The sequence below is a fragment of the Chaetodon trifascialis genome, chromosome 20 (assembly GCF_039877785.1).
Source record: "Chaetodon trifascialis isolate fChaTrf1 chromosome 20, fChaTrf1.hap1, whole genome shotgun sequence".
In the NCBI taxonomy this organism is placed as follows: Eukaryota; Metazoa; Chordata; class Actinopteri; order Chaetodontiformes; family Chaetodontidae; genus Chaetodon; species Chaetodon trifascialis.
Window position 1 is genome coordinate 22778437 of NC_092075.1, and position 12820 is coordinate 22791256.

Below are 12820 nucleotides of genomic sequence, written 5' to 3' on the forward strand. Positions count from 1 at the left end.
AGAACCACGGGCGTACACCTGGTGACCGAGAGGAGCCCTCCCAAAACCCACCTGAAAATTCAGAAATGACTACTGAGCAAGTGAAAGCCGACACCTTATCTTCCCTGAGAGGAGAGATATCACAAATTATACGGGAGGAATTTAAAAGTGCGCTGGCAGGGGACTTTAATGTGCTCAAATCAGAATTGAAAGCTGTGAGGTCTGAGATTTCAAATAACACGGCAGCAGTCAGAGCTGAAGTAGACTGTATGAAGGCAGAAATTCATGATAGATGGGTTGTCAGCATGAGGCGGCCTTGCTACAAGCCATGGTATCTAGCCTTCAAAACCAGGTGGTAACTCTCAAAGACCGTTGTGAGGACATGGAGGGAAGAATGAGACGGGGCAATATTCGGATAGTGGGCATAGAAGAGCAGCCGGACTATGGGACTCCAAGGCGGTCTCAAAAGTTATTAGAGAAGTTTTGCAAATGGACCGCGACATCAAAATCCACCAGTGTTTAGATTGAGAAAACAGCAGTCATCTAATATCGTACAGAGAATAAAATCGCATGACATATTCGTTACCAAACCAGATAAAATAGCAGAATCCTTTGCAGAGTTTTACAAATCCTTGTACAAAAATAGAAACTTGCTTGGATAAGGCTAAGGTTACAGATTTTCTAAAAGACATAAAACTACCAGAGTTAACAGAATCAATGGCTAGGGAGCTTGATGAACCAATTCAAGAATGGGAGATAAAACAGGTAATATCAACACTTAAAAACAATAAAAGTCCAGATTCAGATGGCTTCATTAACAAATTCTATAGGACCTTTAAGGATATACTATCCTCACTGTTATTAAAAGCATACCATCACTCGTTGAAATCCAAGACTATGGTGCCATCTTGGACAGAGGCAACTATTGTGGTGTTATATAAAGAGGGTAAAGATCCTTTGCAGTGCTAATCCTATTGACCAATATCAATGTCAAATGCAGATCTAGGCATCCTAACGGCAATCTTGGCAAGAAGAGTTAATCACATAATTACTCAAATAATTCATCCTGATCAGACTGGAAGCAATAATTTTAATATTTTCAACACTGTATTATATTGCCACTAAATAATGAACTTCAACAAACTGTTGACAGACAAGAACAAAACAAAAGAATTCAAACCTCTCTCAATTGTGTGTGTGTGTTCACTAATCAATAATTATTGCATTTGTTTAGCATAAGAATATTATTAACTAACATGTTTTACTTTTTTTTCTTAACTTAACATAGGGTATCATGGAAATATCCTATTCAAACATTAAAAAGGTTTAACTTTGGCCCTAATTTCATTAAATGGATAGAGACTGTTTACTCAGCCCCTTGTGCCTTGGTTAGAGTTAATGGTTGTAGATCAGAGAGTTTCATACTTGAACCGGGCTGTAGACAGGGGTGTCCTCTGTCACCTCTTTTATTTGCAATTAGTATTGAGCCGCTCGCCCAGCTTATTGGAGATAGTGATGAAATAAGAGGAGTTGTAATAGATGAAGAAGAACATCACTTTATGCTGATGATGTATTGTTATATTTGACTGAACTAACAAAAACCATGCCAAATTTAAAGAAGCTAATCACTGAGTATGGATACTACTCGGGATATAAGGTAAATGTGGAAAAAAAAAGTAGCTGTGGATGTCAATAGCAACATCCCACAAAGAGTTAAACAAATGAGTGCATTCAAATGGCCTAATGAAGGTATCAAATACCTGGACATATACATCCCACCATCCTTACAAAACTTGTATGAGGCTAACTATAGTAAAATAACTAGGCAGATCCCAGAAAGCAAAAATCCATTGAATCAACATTGAGATATGGTCATGGCTTAAAATTGAATCAACATTGATGTCAGACATTGAAAGTAACATTGAAAGCGCTCGTTATGATCAACATTGAAATAATGTTGAATTTTCAATCAGTCTAAACATTGATTCAATATTTATTCAACTACATCATTTTCAACATTGAAACAATGTAGAATTGTCAATTAATCTGAACATAGAATCAATATTGATTCATTCATAAATGCATTGAAATTACATTGATTCTACATTGCAACAATGTTATTAATTAAAGGACCATTACAGCACTTTTCAGCCTTCATCTGTAGGTTTTAAATATGCTTCATGCAAGGCAAATTGCATGAAGCATACGCGATTTGAAGCGTCATTTTGCCGGGCAACGCGATGGACGCGATGCGCGGCGCGATGGACGCGTTGGCTGCGAAAATCGCTCTCATCGCGTCGCCCCATCGCGTTACCGCTTCATCGCTCGAGTTGAAATAATTGAACTTTTGCGGCGGATTCGCGTGAAGACGCGCCGCGACAGCCTATCAGCGTTGAGATCGTCATCGACGTGCTGACGTATGGACGTGGTCGATGAAAGAATGAAATGGCGGAAGAAATGTTGTTGTTGGGCGGGCTTGTCGCGCGACGCGGGGTTTTTATACCAGCGTCAAAACTGGAGTGTCTGGCGCGACACGATTTCATTTGGAGCGCGATTAAATAATTTTCATCGCGTTTGGTGGGATGTAGCGTTAGCCTGGCAGGGGGCAAGTAAAGCCTGGTGGCCGGCCAGGCTTATAATACACTGGGGGAAACCCTGAACCCTCAGCGTAGCCTCTGCACACGGACACACTAGCGTTAGCTAGCGTTATCTAGAATGCTAGTGCTAGCTAATGCTAACGACGCTAATAAGCTACAACCTCACGGTAATAATTCACAAAGTTGACATGCTGGTGAAAATACATTGTGTTCTCATTAGGACTTACCAGTTTGTCTTCTTTTGTCACTCGAAGATAATAAAAGCCGCTAAAAGCTGCCAACCGCTGCCAACTGTTGACTGGTTTGAACTGGTTTGGTCTCAGGAGTCTCGTGGGCAGGGGCACAGGTGCACAGCCACAGCATGCCCTACATTGAAACCATGTCTATTTAATGTTGACATTTCAACATTGAAAACCCAGCATCTATACAATGCTGATTCAACAACATTTTTTCAAATGTTGAAATGGTAGCTCTAATTCAATATTGAATAAACATAGATTTTTAAACTTCAACCAAAAATAACCAATTTCACCAAAATTCAACGTTGAATCACTGTATTTTGCTATCTGGGATTAGTGTTACAGTTCGTCCAAAGGAAGGCCAGGACCCAGTTGAGGAGACCAAGAAAAACAGGATTTATTGAACAAAGTACAAATAAAAATCACCTGAACCAGGGATAATGCTCAACAGCGGAAAAACACAAAATCACCATGACGGGGAAAAAGTATCAAAACCAAAACCGTCAGAAAATGCAAATGAGAGAAGAAATAAAGTAACAAAATAAGTCAAACTAAAAATCACCAGACTACTGGGAAAAACTACAATCAAAATGCAGAACAAAAGGCGACTATGAAAACTCACAGTGAACAAGACATTAGTACAAGCAGAAAAACACTAGAGGCAGGAGAAGTGGGACTAGAGACGAGTGAAATAGCTTGGTAGCGAGCTGCATACGACTGGGAGACAAAGAGAATAGTCCGGCACAGGAGATGAGCATGAGGTGCCTTAAGAAGCCAAGTTGATTAACAGATGAAATGCAGGTGTGCCTCATGAAGCTCGCTCCCAGAGGAATTCCAAAATCTACTTCTATTAATCTACTCTACGAAATCTGCTCGAAATTTATATGGCAAAAAAAAAAAAAAAAACGCCCCAGAATTAGATTAAAAAACCTACAGTGGTCAAAAACAGAGGGAGGCCTCAATCTCCCTAATATAAAATATTACTTCTGGGCTGCACAAATCAAGTATTTAGTAGCATGGATGCGAGATGATCCTAACACATGTTGGCTTAATATTGAGAAAAGCAAGTGCCCAGAGCCTTTACAAACTCTGCCCTTTTTAGACACCCCTACAAAGGAGGTGGCAGAATGGACAAAGACCACTCTAAAAATATGGAATAAAATTCAGACAGTGTTTGGGTTACCAAAGCTTATCTCCCCATTAACAAGCATTGGATTTATGAAAAACTTCAAACCCACTGTCCTAGATATTAATTTTAGGAAATGGTCGGAACACAGACTGACTTACCTATATCAGCTGCTTGATGGTGAAAATATTAAGACTTTTGAACAGTTGAAGAATGAATTTGATCTTTCTAGGACAGATTTTTTTTAGATATTTGCAGTTAAGATCATTCCTTCACACAACGAGTGGGGGAAAGTAATAAATCCCTCCCCAATTGAAAAATTTCTTATTGATATTCAATGGGAAATGGAGAGAAAAAGATGATTAGTAAATTATACGGTATATTTTCATCTATGAACTCATACGATACCCTACAGATAAAACAGCGGTGGGAGGCAGAGATGAACAAGACGATATCACAGGAGGCTTGGAAGGAAGTATGTACTGAATTTCACTTATCCACAAATTCAAACTCATGGAGAGAATTTGTGGAAAATAATAACTAGATTCTTTAGAACTCCAGAAATAACAGCCAAGATGGGTCCAGGGCTTTCCAGTTTGTGCTGGAGGAACTGTGACACACAGAATGCCAATCATACCCATATATTCTGGCAGCGTCCTAAGTTAAGCTTGTTTTGGAGGGAAATATTTGATGCTCTCAAAGAGGTGTTCAAACAGGAAATACCGCAAGATTCCACTGTGGCACTACTTGGGGTAATACCTGCTGACCTGCAGGAAAGGGCCAGGAAATATCTTTTAAATATAAAGTGCATAACCATCAAATGGCTCAAACCAAACCCTCCCATGGGCCCTGTATCAGATGGAGCAAATCACATATTCACTAAGGCTTCAAAAGCCTACTTTTAATAAACGATGGAGCCCTGTGCTGTCTATATTGAGACTTTTACACTATTGCTGTCTGAAGGGGACACTCACTTTTATTTTTGCCGGCCTGCTATATTTATTGTACAGTTGTGGTCAAAAGTTTACATACACTTGTAAAGAACATAATGTCATGGCTCTCTTGAGTTTCCAGTTATTTCTACAACTCTGATTTTTCTCTGATAGAGTGATTGGAACAGATACTTCTTTGTCACAAAAAACATTCATGAAGTTTGGTTCTTTTATGACTTTATTATGGGTTAACAGAAAAAGTGACCAAATCTGCTGGGTCAAAAATATACATACAGCAATGCTAATATTTGGTTACATGTCCCTCGGCCATTTTCACTTCAATTAGGCGCTTTTGGTAGCCATCCACAAGCTTCTGGCAAGCTTCTGGTTGAATCTTTGACCACTCCTCTTGACAGAATTGGTGCAGTTCAGTTAAATTTGTTGACTTTCTGACATGGACTTATTTCTTCAGCATTGTCCACATGTTCTCAATGGGGTTTAAGTCAGGACTTTGGGAAGGCCATTCTAAAACCTTAATTCTAGCTTGATTTAGCCATTACATTACCACTTTTGATGTGTGTTTGGGGTCATTGTCCTGTTGGAACACCCAACTGCGCCCAAGACCCAACCTTCGGGCTGATGATTTTAGGTTATCTTGAAGAATTTGAAGGTAATCCTCCTTCTTCATTATCACATTTACTCTCTGTAAAGCACCAGTTCCATTGGCAGCAAAACAGCCCCACAGCATAATACTACCACCACTGTGCTTGACGGTAGGCATGGTGTTCTTGGAGTTAAAGGCCTCACCTTTTCTCCTCCAAACATATTGCTTGGCATTGTGGCCAAACAGCTCGATTTTTGTTTGGTCTGACCACAGAACTTTCCTCCAGAAGGTCTTACCTTTGTCCATGTGATCAGCAGCAACCTTCAGTCGAGCCTTAAGGTGCCGCTTTTGGAGCAAGGGCTTCCTTCTTGCACGGCAGCCTCTCAGTCCATGGCGATGCAAAACGCACTTGACTGTGGACACTGACACCTGTGTTCCAGCAGCTTCTAATTCTTGGCAGATCTGCTTTTTGGTGGTTCTCGGTTGACTCTTCACCCTCCTGACCAATTTTCTCTCAGCAGCAGGTGATAGCTTGCATTTTCTTCCTGATCGTGGCAGTGACAAAACAGTGCCATGCACTTTATACTTAGAAACAACTGTTTGCACTGTTGCTCTTGGGACCTGCAGCTGCTTTGAAATGGCTCCAAGTGACTTTCCTGACTTGTTCAAGTCAATGATTCGCTTTTTCAGATCCGTGCTGAGCTCCTTTGACTTTCCCATTGTAGCGTTTGTGGGCGTTTGTATCCAATATTAATTAATATTAATAAATAATAATTATTATTAATTAATCCTATTAAAATGGCCTCAGAGAAGTCACCAGCTATAGTCACCCATAATCACTCACAAGCAGTTAAGAGGCCATGCTATGAAGCTCATTTCATTGACACAAAATTGCTAATTCATGTTGCTGTATGTATATTTTTGACCCAGCAGATTTGGTCACTTTTTTTGTTAACCCATAATAAAGTCATAAAAGAACAAAACTTCATGAATGTTTTTTTATGACAAAGAGGTATCTGTTCCAATCACTCTATCAGAGAAAAATCAGAGTTGTAGAAATAACTGGAAACTCAAGAGAGCCATGTATGTAAACTTTTGACCACAACTGTATATTGTACACCTCACCCTGTGAACAACTGAGCCTTTCAAAGATGCCCATTTCATACCCAATCATGATATTATCACCAGTTACCAATTAACCTGTTTACCTGTGGAATGTTCCAAACAAGTATTTTCTGGGCATTTCACAATTTTACAGTTATGAGGCCACAGGTAACAAATGATCCACTTCAGCCAGAAATCTTCAGAATTATTTCCCAAAGGCAATGTATTACTCAATGCATTGAGGAGGGTCATCCATTGCAATTTTGAAAGGTTGCTCCTCTTCCTAGAACTGCAATGTGTATTTCACCCTCCAGTGACATGAGCATGTATTGCATCATTTCATTTTAATACAAAATGATAAAGAACATGCAACATTCAGCTGTGGAGGATCATGATTGGTTCAGATCTGATCTTCTTTGTTTCTAATGCTTCACACTAATTCCTGGACACATGTAGTAGTCTGTGTTGTTTGTGTATCACTGTAGAGGGTAGCACAGTGGCACAAGTGGTAACACTGTCGCCTCACAGCTAGAAGGTCCCGGTTCGAATCCCACTGTGTCTGCTGTGTTGAATCTGTGCTGTCCTGTCCTCCACCATGCCTTCAGTGCCTGCTCGAGGAAAAAAGGGGCCTTTCTGTGTGGAGTTTGCATGTTCTCCCCGTGTTCACCCGGGGTATCCTTCTTAAATAACCCCCACTAAAAACATGCAAGAAGATCACCACCTGACCAACAGAGTTGGGTCCCTGGGTGCTGCTGTCAGCTAGACAACGGACCAAGGATGGGTTAAAGGTGAAATTGTTAGCTTTTAATTACTGCAGCAATAAAGTTACCTCTCTAGATAATGATGCATTGATGGAGGCACACGAACACACCTCTGTGTTCACAAAGTAGGTAACATTGCTCCATCCTTGCTTATGAACACCTGAAACTTTTTTTATCATGCTCCTTTCATACCCAATCATGATACTATCATCTATTACTAATGAACCTGTTTACCTGTGGAATGTACCAAACAGGTGTTACTTGAACAGTAAACAACTTTCCCAGTCTTTAGTTGCCCCTGTCCAAACTTGTCTGCAGATGTGTGTAACATGAAAACTCACAAACATGCTAGAGATGCAAAATTTATTAAAGGCTTGCTCAAACATTTGAAACATGATGTGACCTTTGGACCAATACTGAAACATGTTTAATGACACATCCAGTGTCCTTTAATTAGTTTTAATTAAATGCACAGAAATCCTTACTTTCAATGTCATGACCTAATTTTCCTATTATTTCCATGATGATGAACCAAAAACCAAACTATATGATTAAAGGCAGAATGAGCAGGATTGTAAACACAAAATTCAAAGTTGGCCCCATGTAACTGGTTCAATGGCTCATCTTGGATGTGTACTTTCAATCTGGCACCTGCTCACCATCCTTTCTCCCACCGTCACACCCTGTACACTGTTATTGGCTTCCCCTATGCAAATGGTCGACACCCAGAAACATAGCAAAATAAGAAAATATAGGCAGAGGGCAGGGTCTCCACAGATACAGGCATCATCACACACTTCTAGTGGGTTGTAAATAATGATTAAGAGGGATTATTTATGTATGAGTCTATAGGCAACATTGTTTTTTGGAAAGTCCTACTCATTCTGGCACTATCTACTATAATTGACTGCTTCTTTGTTTAGCTAAGGTTTAAATATAGATTATCTGCAAGTTAGCAACAACCCACAGATAAATACCTGGAAATGTCAAATGACCATGAGGAGGTCTACGTGTAAAGAGCCAGGGAGGCTAAAGTTCAGACACATTCAGCTCTTCAGCACTAAGCTGACAACTCATTTTGTAATTGTGTTAATTATAGGTAATGAGATTGTTACAGAAACTTGCAAACATGACACACAGTTGCAAAGGTAAATGAATAAAGAAATGATTGAGTGTTTTGCAGTCTAGCAGAGGTGGAGCAATGCTCAAGTAAGTTTCTGTTGTTTATGTGTTATGTTTCGTGTATTTCTGAAGTGCCTCCTCAGTTCCTGAACTACCCAACCAACACTTTTGCCTATGAGTCCACTGACATTGAGCTGGAGTGTGCTGTGACAGGAAGCCCACCACCAACAGTGCGCTGGATGAAGAATGGAGAGGAAGTCATCCCTAGTGACTATTTCCAGATAGTGGTGAGTCAAACAGAACCTAGAAACTATACAAATATAGTTATTATTTATATTAATATCTGAATGGTACAAAATAACTTTTAATCCCTATGTTGAAAATGCCATCTGACTACATATGGCACCAGTCTGTCCTTGCCAGAATCATTTTGAAATCGATATGTTGAAAATATTTATCCAAATATATATGACATTAATCAGAAATTAATCAACTGAAAATAACTATACTATAACCTACATTGAGAGGTGGTGCAGAACTGCTGTATATGTGAGGAAAAACATGCATATTTGTAGTATATAGTATTTGATATTATCCCTGTAAAACCCCAAATATAGAAAAACACACACAAAATTTTTTTTCAACCATTAAGATGTTGTTGTAGGAGGCCTTTTAGGCTGAAAATTAGGTGGTTTTTTTTTGTTTTTTTTAAATATGTTTTAGTTTTTACAGAAATGTTGTGATATTGCAACATTGCTCAATGGTGAGCAGAATCTCCTGTATTTGTGCTCATTGTCTGAACAACAATACAGAACTAAGGATTCATGCAGGGTTTTGCTTTTGACCCAGAACAGTATAACATGAAAAATAATCATTAATATAATATAATATAATATAATATAATATAATATAATATAATATAATATAATATAATATAATATAATATTAAACCAAGCCCATCCTCAGGTACATGCCCAACATTTTCTGTATTTCCTTTGTATTAGTGTTCACAGATCTTCCATCATTTTGAACGCTGTACTCATTTGTATTGGTTGCCAGAGCTTTTCGAAGTATTGCAGCAGTGTATGGAGGAAAGTTGCATCGTCTGTGACAGCTGGACCTGAAAAATCAGTATTGGGACTGATAAAATCCTATTTCAATATGAAGTGTTCACATATTGCACTGAAGTAACCTATTTACACATTTTACTAGTCACGCAATAGTGTATGACTGACCAATTGTAAACTATGATTATCATACTAATAGGTATGCAGGTAGCCTCCAACACCACCTTACATTCCTGAACATCAACACCTGTTCCAGAACAATGGGAAAAAATGCCTTCCCCCAAGCATCCCCCACAACAGAATTCCTTTGTTCGAAAGTCCTGCTTTCTGTGATAAGGGGAAAATACTGAGTGTTGAAGGTGGTTAGAAATCATTATAAGTAAATGAAAATGATTAGATATGGCAATATATCTTTGCACATTAGTTTCTAATACAATAACATATAATCTAATATAAGTCTAGAATGTGTAACTCATGTGTAGTTTAAGTTATATTGGGAAAATTTAAATTGTTCCTCTCAAGACATTCCTCTCAAAACAGGGTTGTTTTGACTGCCATATTCACCCAACGCTGTAATATTGCAACAATTACAAAACAAGCTCTAAATAAGATGTAAGGCACATTTTCCACAATGACTACATATGGACATGTTCTAGACACTGTAATAAACACACACAAAAAAAAATATTTAAAGCATTCTGAGACTGAACAATAGGACCAAATGAGTATGTTAATGTGGTTCAACCAAAAAAAAAAAGTATTGTTGGGGGGATAACAAAAATTGTTGTAATTCTGCAACAGTGTGTCTTACAGGGATTTATACAAAAGGCAGATCATGTTGTTGCTATTATGATGAAGAATATATTTTTCAGGAAAAAACAATAATAAAAAAAAAATAATGCTCCTAAATCCAAATGCAAAGTCTGTCACTGCCACGGCTGTGCCTTCAGTTATTTCCCTTGTGTTTCCCTGGGTTCCCCTCTTCCCTTGTCCTGTTTTTCCCTTGTGTCTGTGTGTGTGTGTATGTGATATGGCCGTGGCTTCCAGACTCTGCTCCTCCTGCACACCTGCCATCAATCAGATCGCCACCTCTCTGTCTACACACCTGCCAGTTCATCAGCCTTGCTGTATTTCAACCCCAGCTCCCCACACGTCTAGTGCCAGATCATTGTTACTTACTGTGGATCATCCTGCGTCTGCCTGCATGCTTGTCTTTTAAACTGCTTGTCTGCTAACCTCTATAGAGCTCCAGCTGCTCTTCCACCCTTCCCAGCTGGTCCTGGCATTCCTCATTGACCTTTTCAGCATGCTGGCCTCCAGTCTGATAGCTTTCAACCAGCTAGTCTCCAACCTGCTAACCCCCAGCTAACCACCCAGACTGATGGCCTCCAGCCAGTTTATCAGTCAGCTAGCACAGAACTAGGCAGTTCCCTGCCTGATCCTGCCCTAGTGCCACCTTCTGTGACACTCTCTAGAAGGAAGCATGGGTCATGCAAATATTATGCCTCTCAGCTCATAGCTTCTCACTCTCATCACTGCCCAGCTCCTCGTCTTTATCACTGCTCAGTACCCCAACCTCACAGCTTCCCAGCACTGTGGAAGTTATGCTGCCTAGCACCATGAAGGCTTCACTGCCTGGCGCCCCGTCTGATATCTCTCCAGTCCATGTGTTGGCTGATGCAGTATCTGTTTTTGAGTTTGCAGTTCAGCCAACATTTGTTCCTGTTTCCCTTTCAGCGGTCTGGCTGACTCTTGCTCTTGGTTCCCGGTCAGCAGTCCGGCCAACACCTGTTCCTGTTTTTCATTCAGTGGCCTGAATGACACATATTCTTACTTCCCTATTGACAGCCCAGGTGACTCGTGCAGACAGTTTCCATTCACTGATCCTGCTGAAGCCTGTTCCTGGTCCACAGTTGGTGGCCAGGCTAACATTTACTTCTGGTTTCCAGTCAATGGTCCAGCCAAAATGTGTTCCTGATAGCAAGTCCGCAGTCTGGCCAACACCAGTTCCTGAGCTGTACCAGTCTTCAGTGCCCATGCTGTAGCAATTTCCTGTTCCTGCACTGACGTGATCCACTGAACCCGAGCTGTAGCTGTTACAGTTCTGGGGCTGCAGTGATCCACTGAACTTGAATTGTAGCTGTTACCAGTTCTTGAGAAGATACAGTCACCAGTTCCTGAGTTGCAGCAGTCTCTGGTTCCTGGGCTGTAGCAGTCTCCTGTTCCTGACCTGCAGTGATCCTCTGAGCCTAAGCTACAACTGTTACTAGTTCCTGAGCTGCTGCAGTCACTGGTTCATTGCTACAATGGTTCTCAGTTTTTGTGCTTCAGCAGTCTCCTATTTTCATGGCTCTACCCACTCTACTGCCAGTCTCCCTGCTGCTGTGCCAGTCCTGTAGCCGGTCTCCAGTCCTGCAGCCCAGTCACCTGCACCAGTCCTGCTGCCCTGCTGCTGTCCTCCTGCTTGGCTCTCCTGTCACCAGATCCCTGCTCAGATCACCAACCATTGGTTCCCTCACTCCACCGGAGTCCAGAGCAGCCCTTGTTATGGGTGCAAGGAAGGCGAGGACCCAGAATGCAGAGAGAGTTTTAACACAGTTTGTTGATAAAAAATTAACAATAACCAAAAATCACTGTCAGGGAAAAATGCAGCACAGACAAGCAAAAAAACTAAAATCACAGCTGGAGGAAAAAAAACTCAGCAACCAAAAATAAAAAGAACAAAAAATCACTGTTAGTGAAGAATAAACAAAACTCAGATGAGCGAACCAAAAGCACAGCAAAAGACTACTGTGTCAGCTGGAGGAGCGTGGCAGGAACCAGGATCTGTGGAGAGACACAAAGGGCAAGAGCGAGAATCATCTGGCATAGGAGTGTGGGAGAAGCCATCTTAAAAAGGAGAGTCTTGATTAGCAAGGATTAGAGTCAGGTGTGTCTAGAAGCTGCTCGCTTCAGAGGAGAGGCCCCACTCCTGCCACATCCTCCAGAGTGGCGATTCACATCTGGTCATCCTTCTGCCAGTCCTCCAGACCTGGTCTGTCCATATCACTAGCATCCAGGCCAGTACTGATCTTTCTTTTGACCCTGCCTCTCCCCCCTCCCTTCTGGTCACCCTCCAGACCTGCTTAACTCTTCAGCTCTGTCTCCTGGTCACTCTCCAGACCTGTTCCCCCATCATGCTTGACTCCAGGCCATTGTTCTGAGGTTTGCTGCTTGGCCAAGACAAGTCTCTGGGTCATCTGCCTGAGGTCTCCTGTTCCATGCCTGCATTCTTCAGCACTCGAAACTT

General features: G+C 40.9%; 1 protein-coding gene across 7 annotated transcripts in view; it reads left to right on the forward strand.

The window, feature by feature from the left end:
• dcc (DCC netrin 1 receptor) overlaps positions 1 to 12820 on the forward strand; it is a 427309-nt gene that overhangs the window by 166778 nt on the left and 247711 nt on the right. For all 7 annotated transcript variants that reach the window (XM_070989802.1, XM_070989803.1, XM_070989805.1 and 4 more), the window contains exon 6: positions 8597 to 8751. In XM_070989802.1, coding sequence (XP_070845903.1) covers positions 8597 to 8751 — 155 coding nt within the window. The remainder of the gene's footprint in view (positions 1 to 8596; positions 8752 to 12820) is intronic.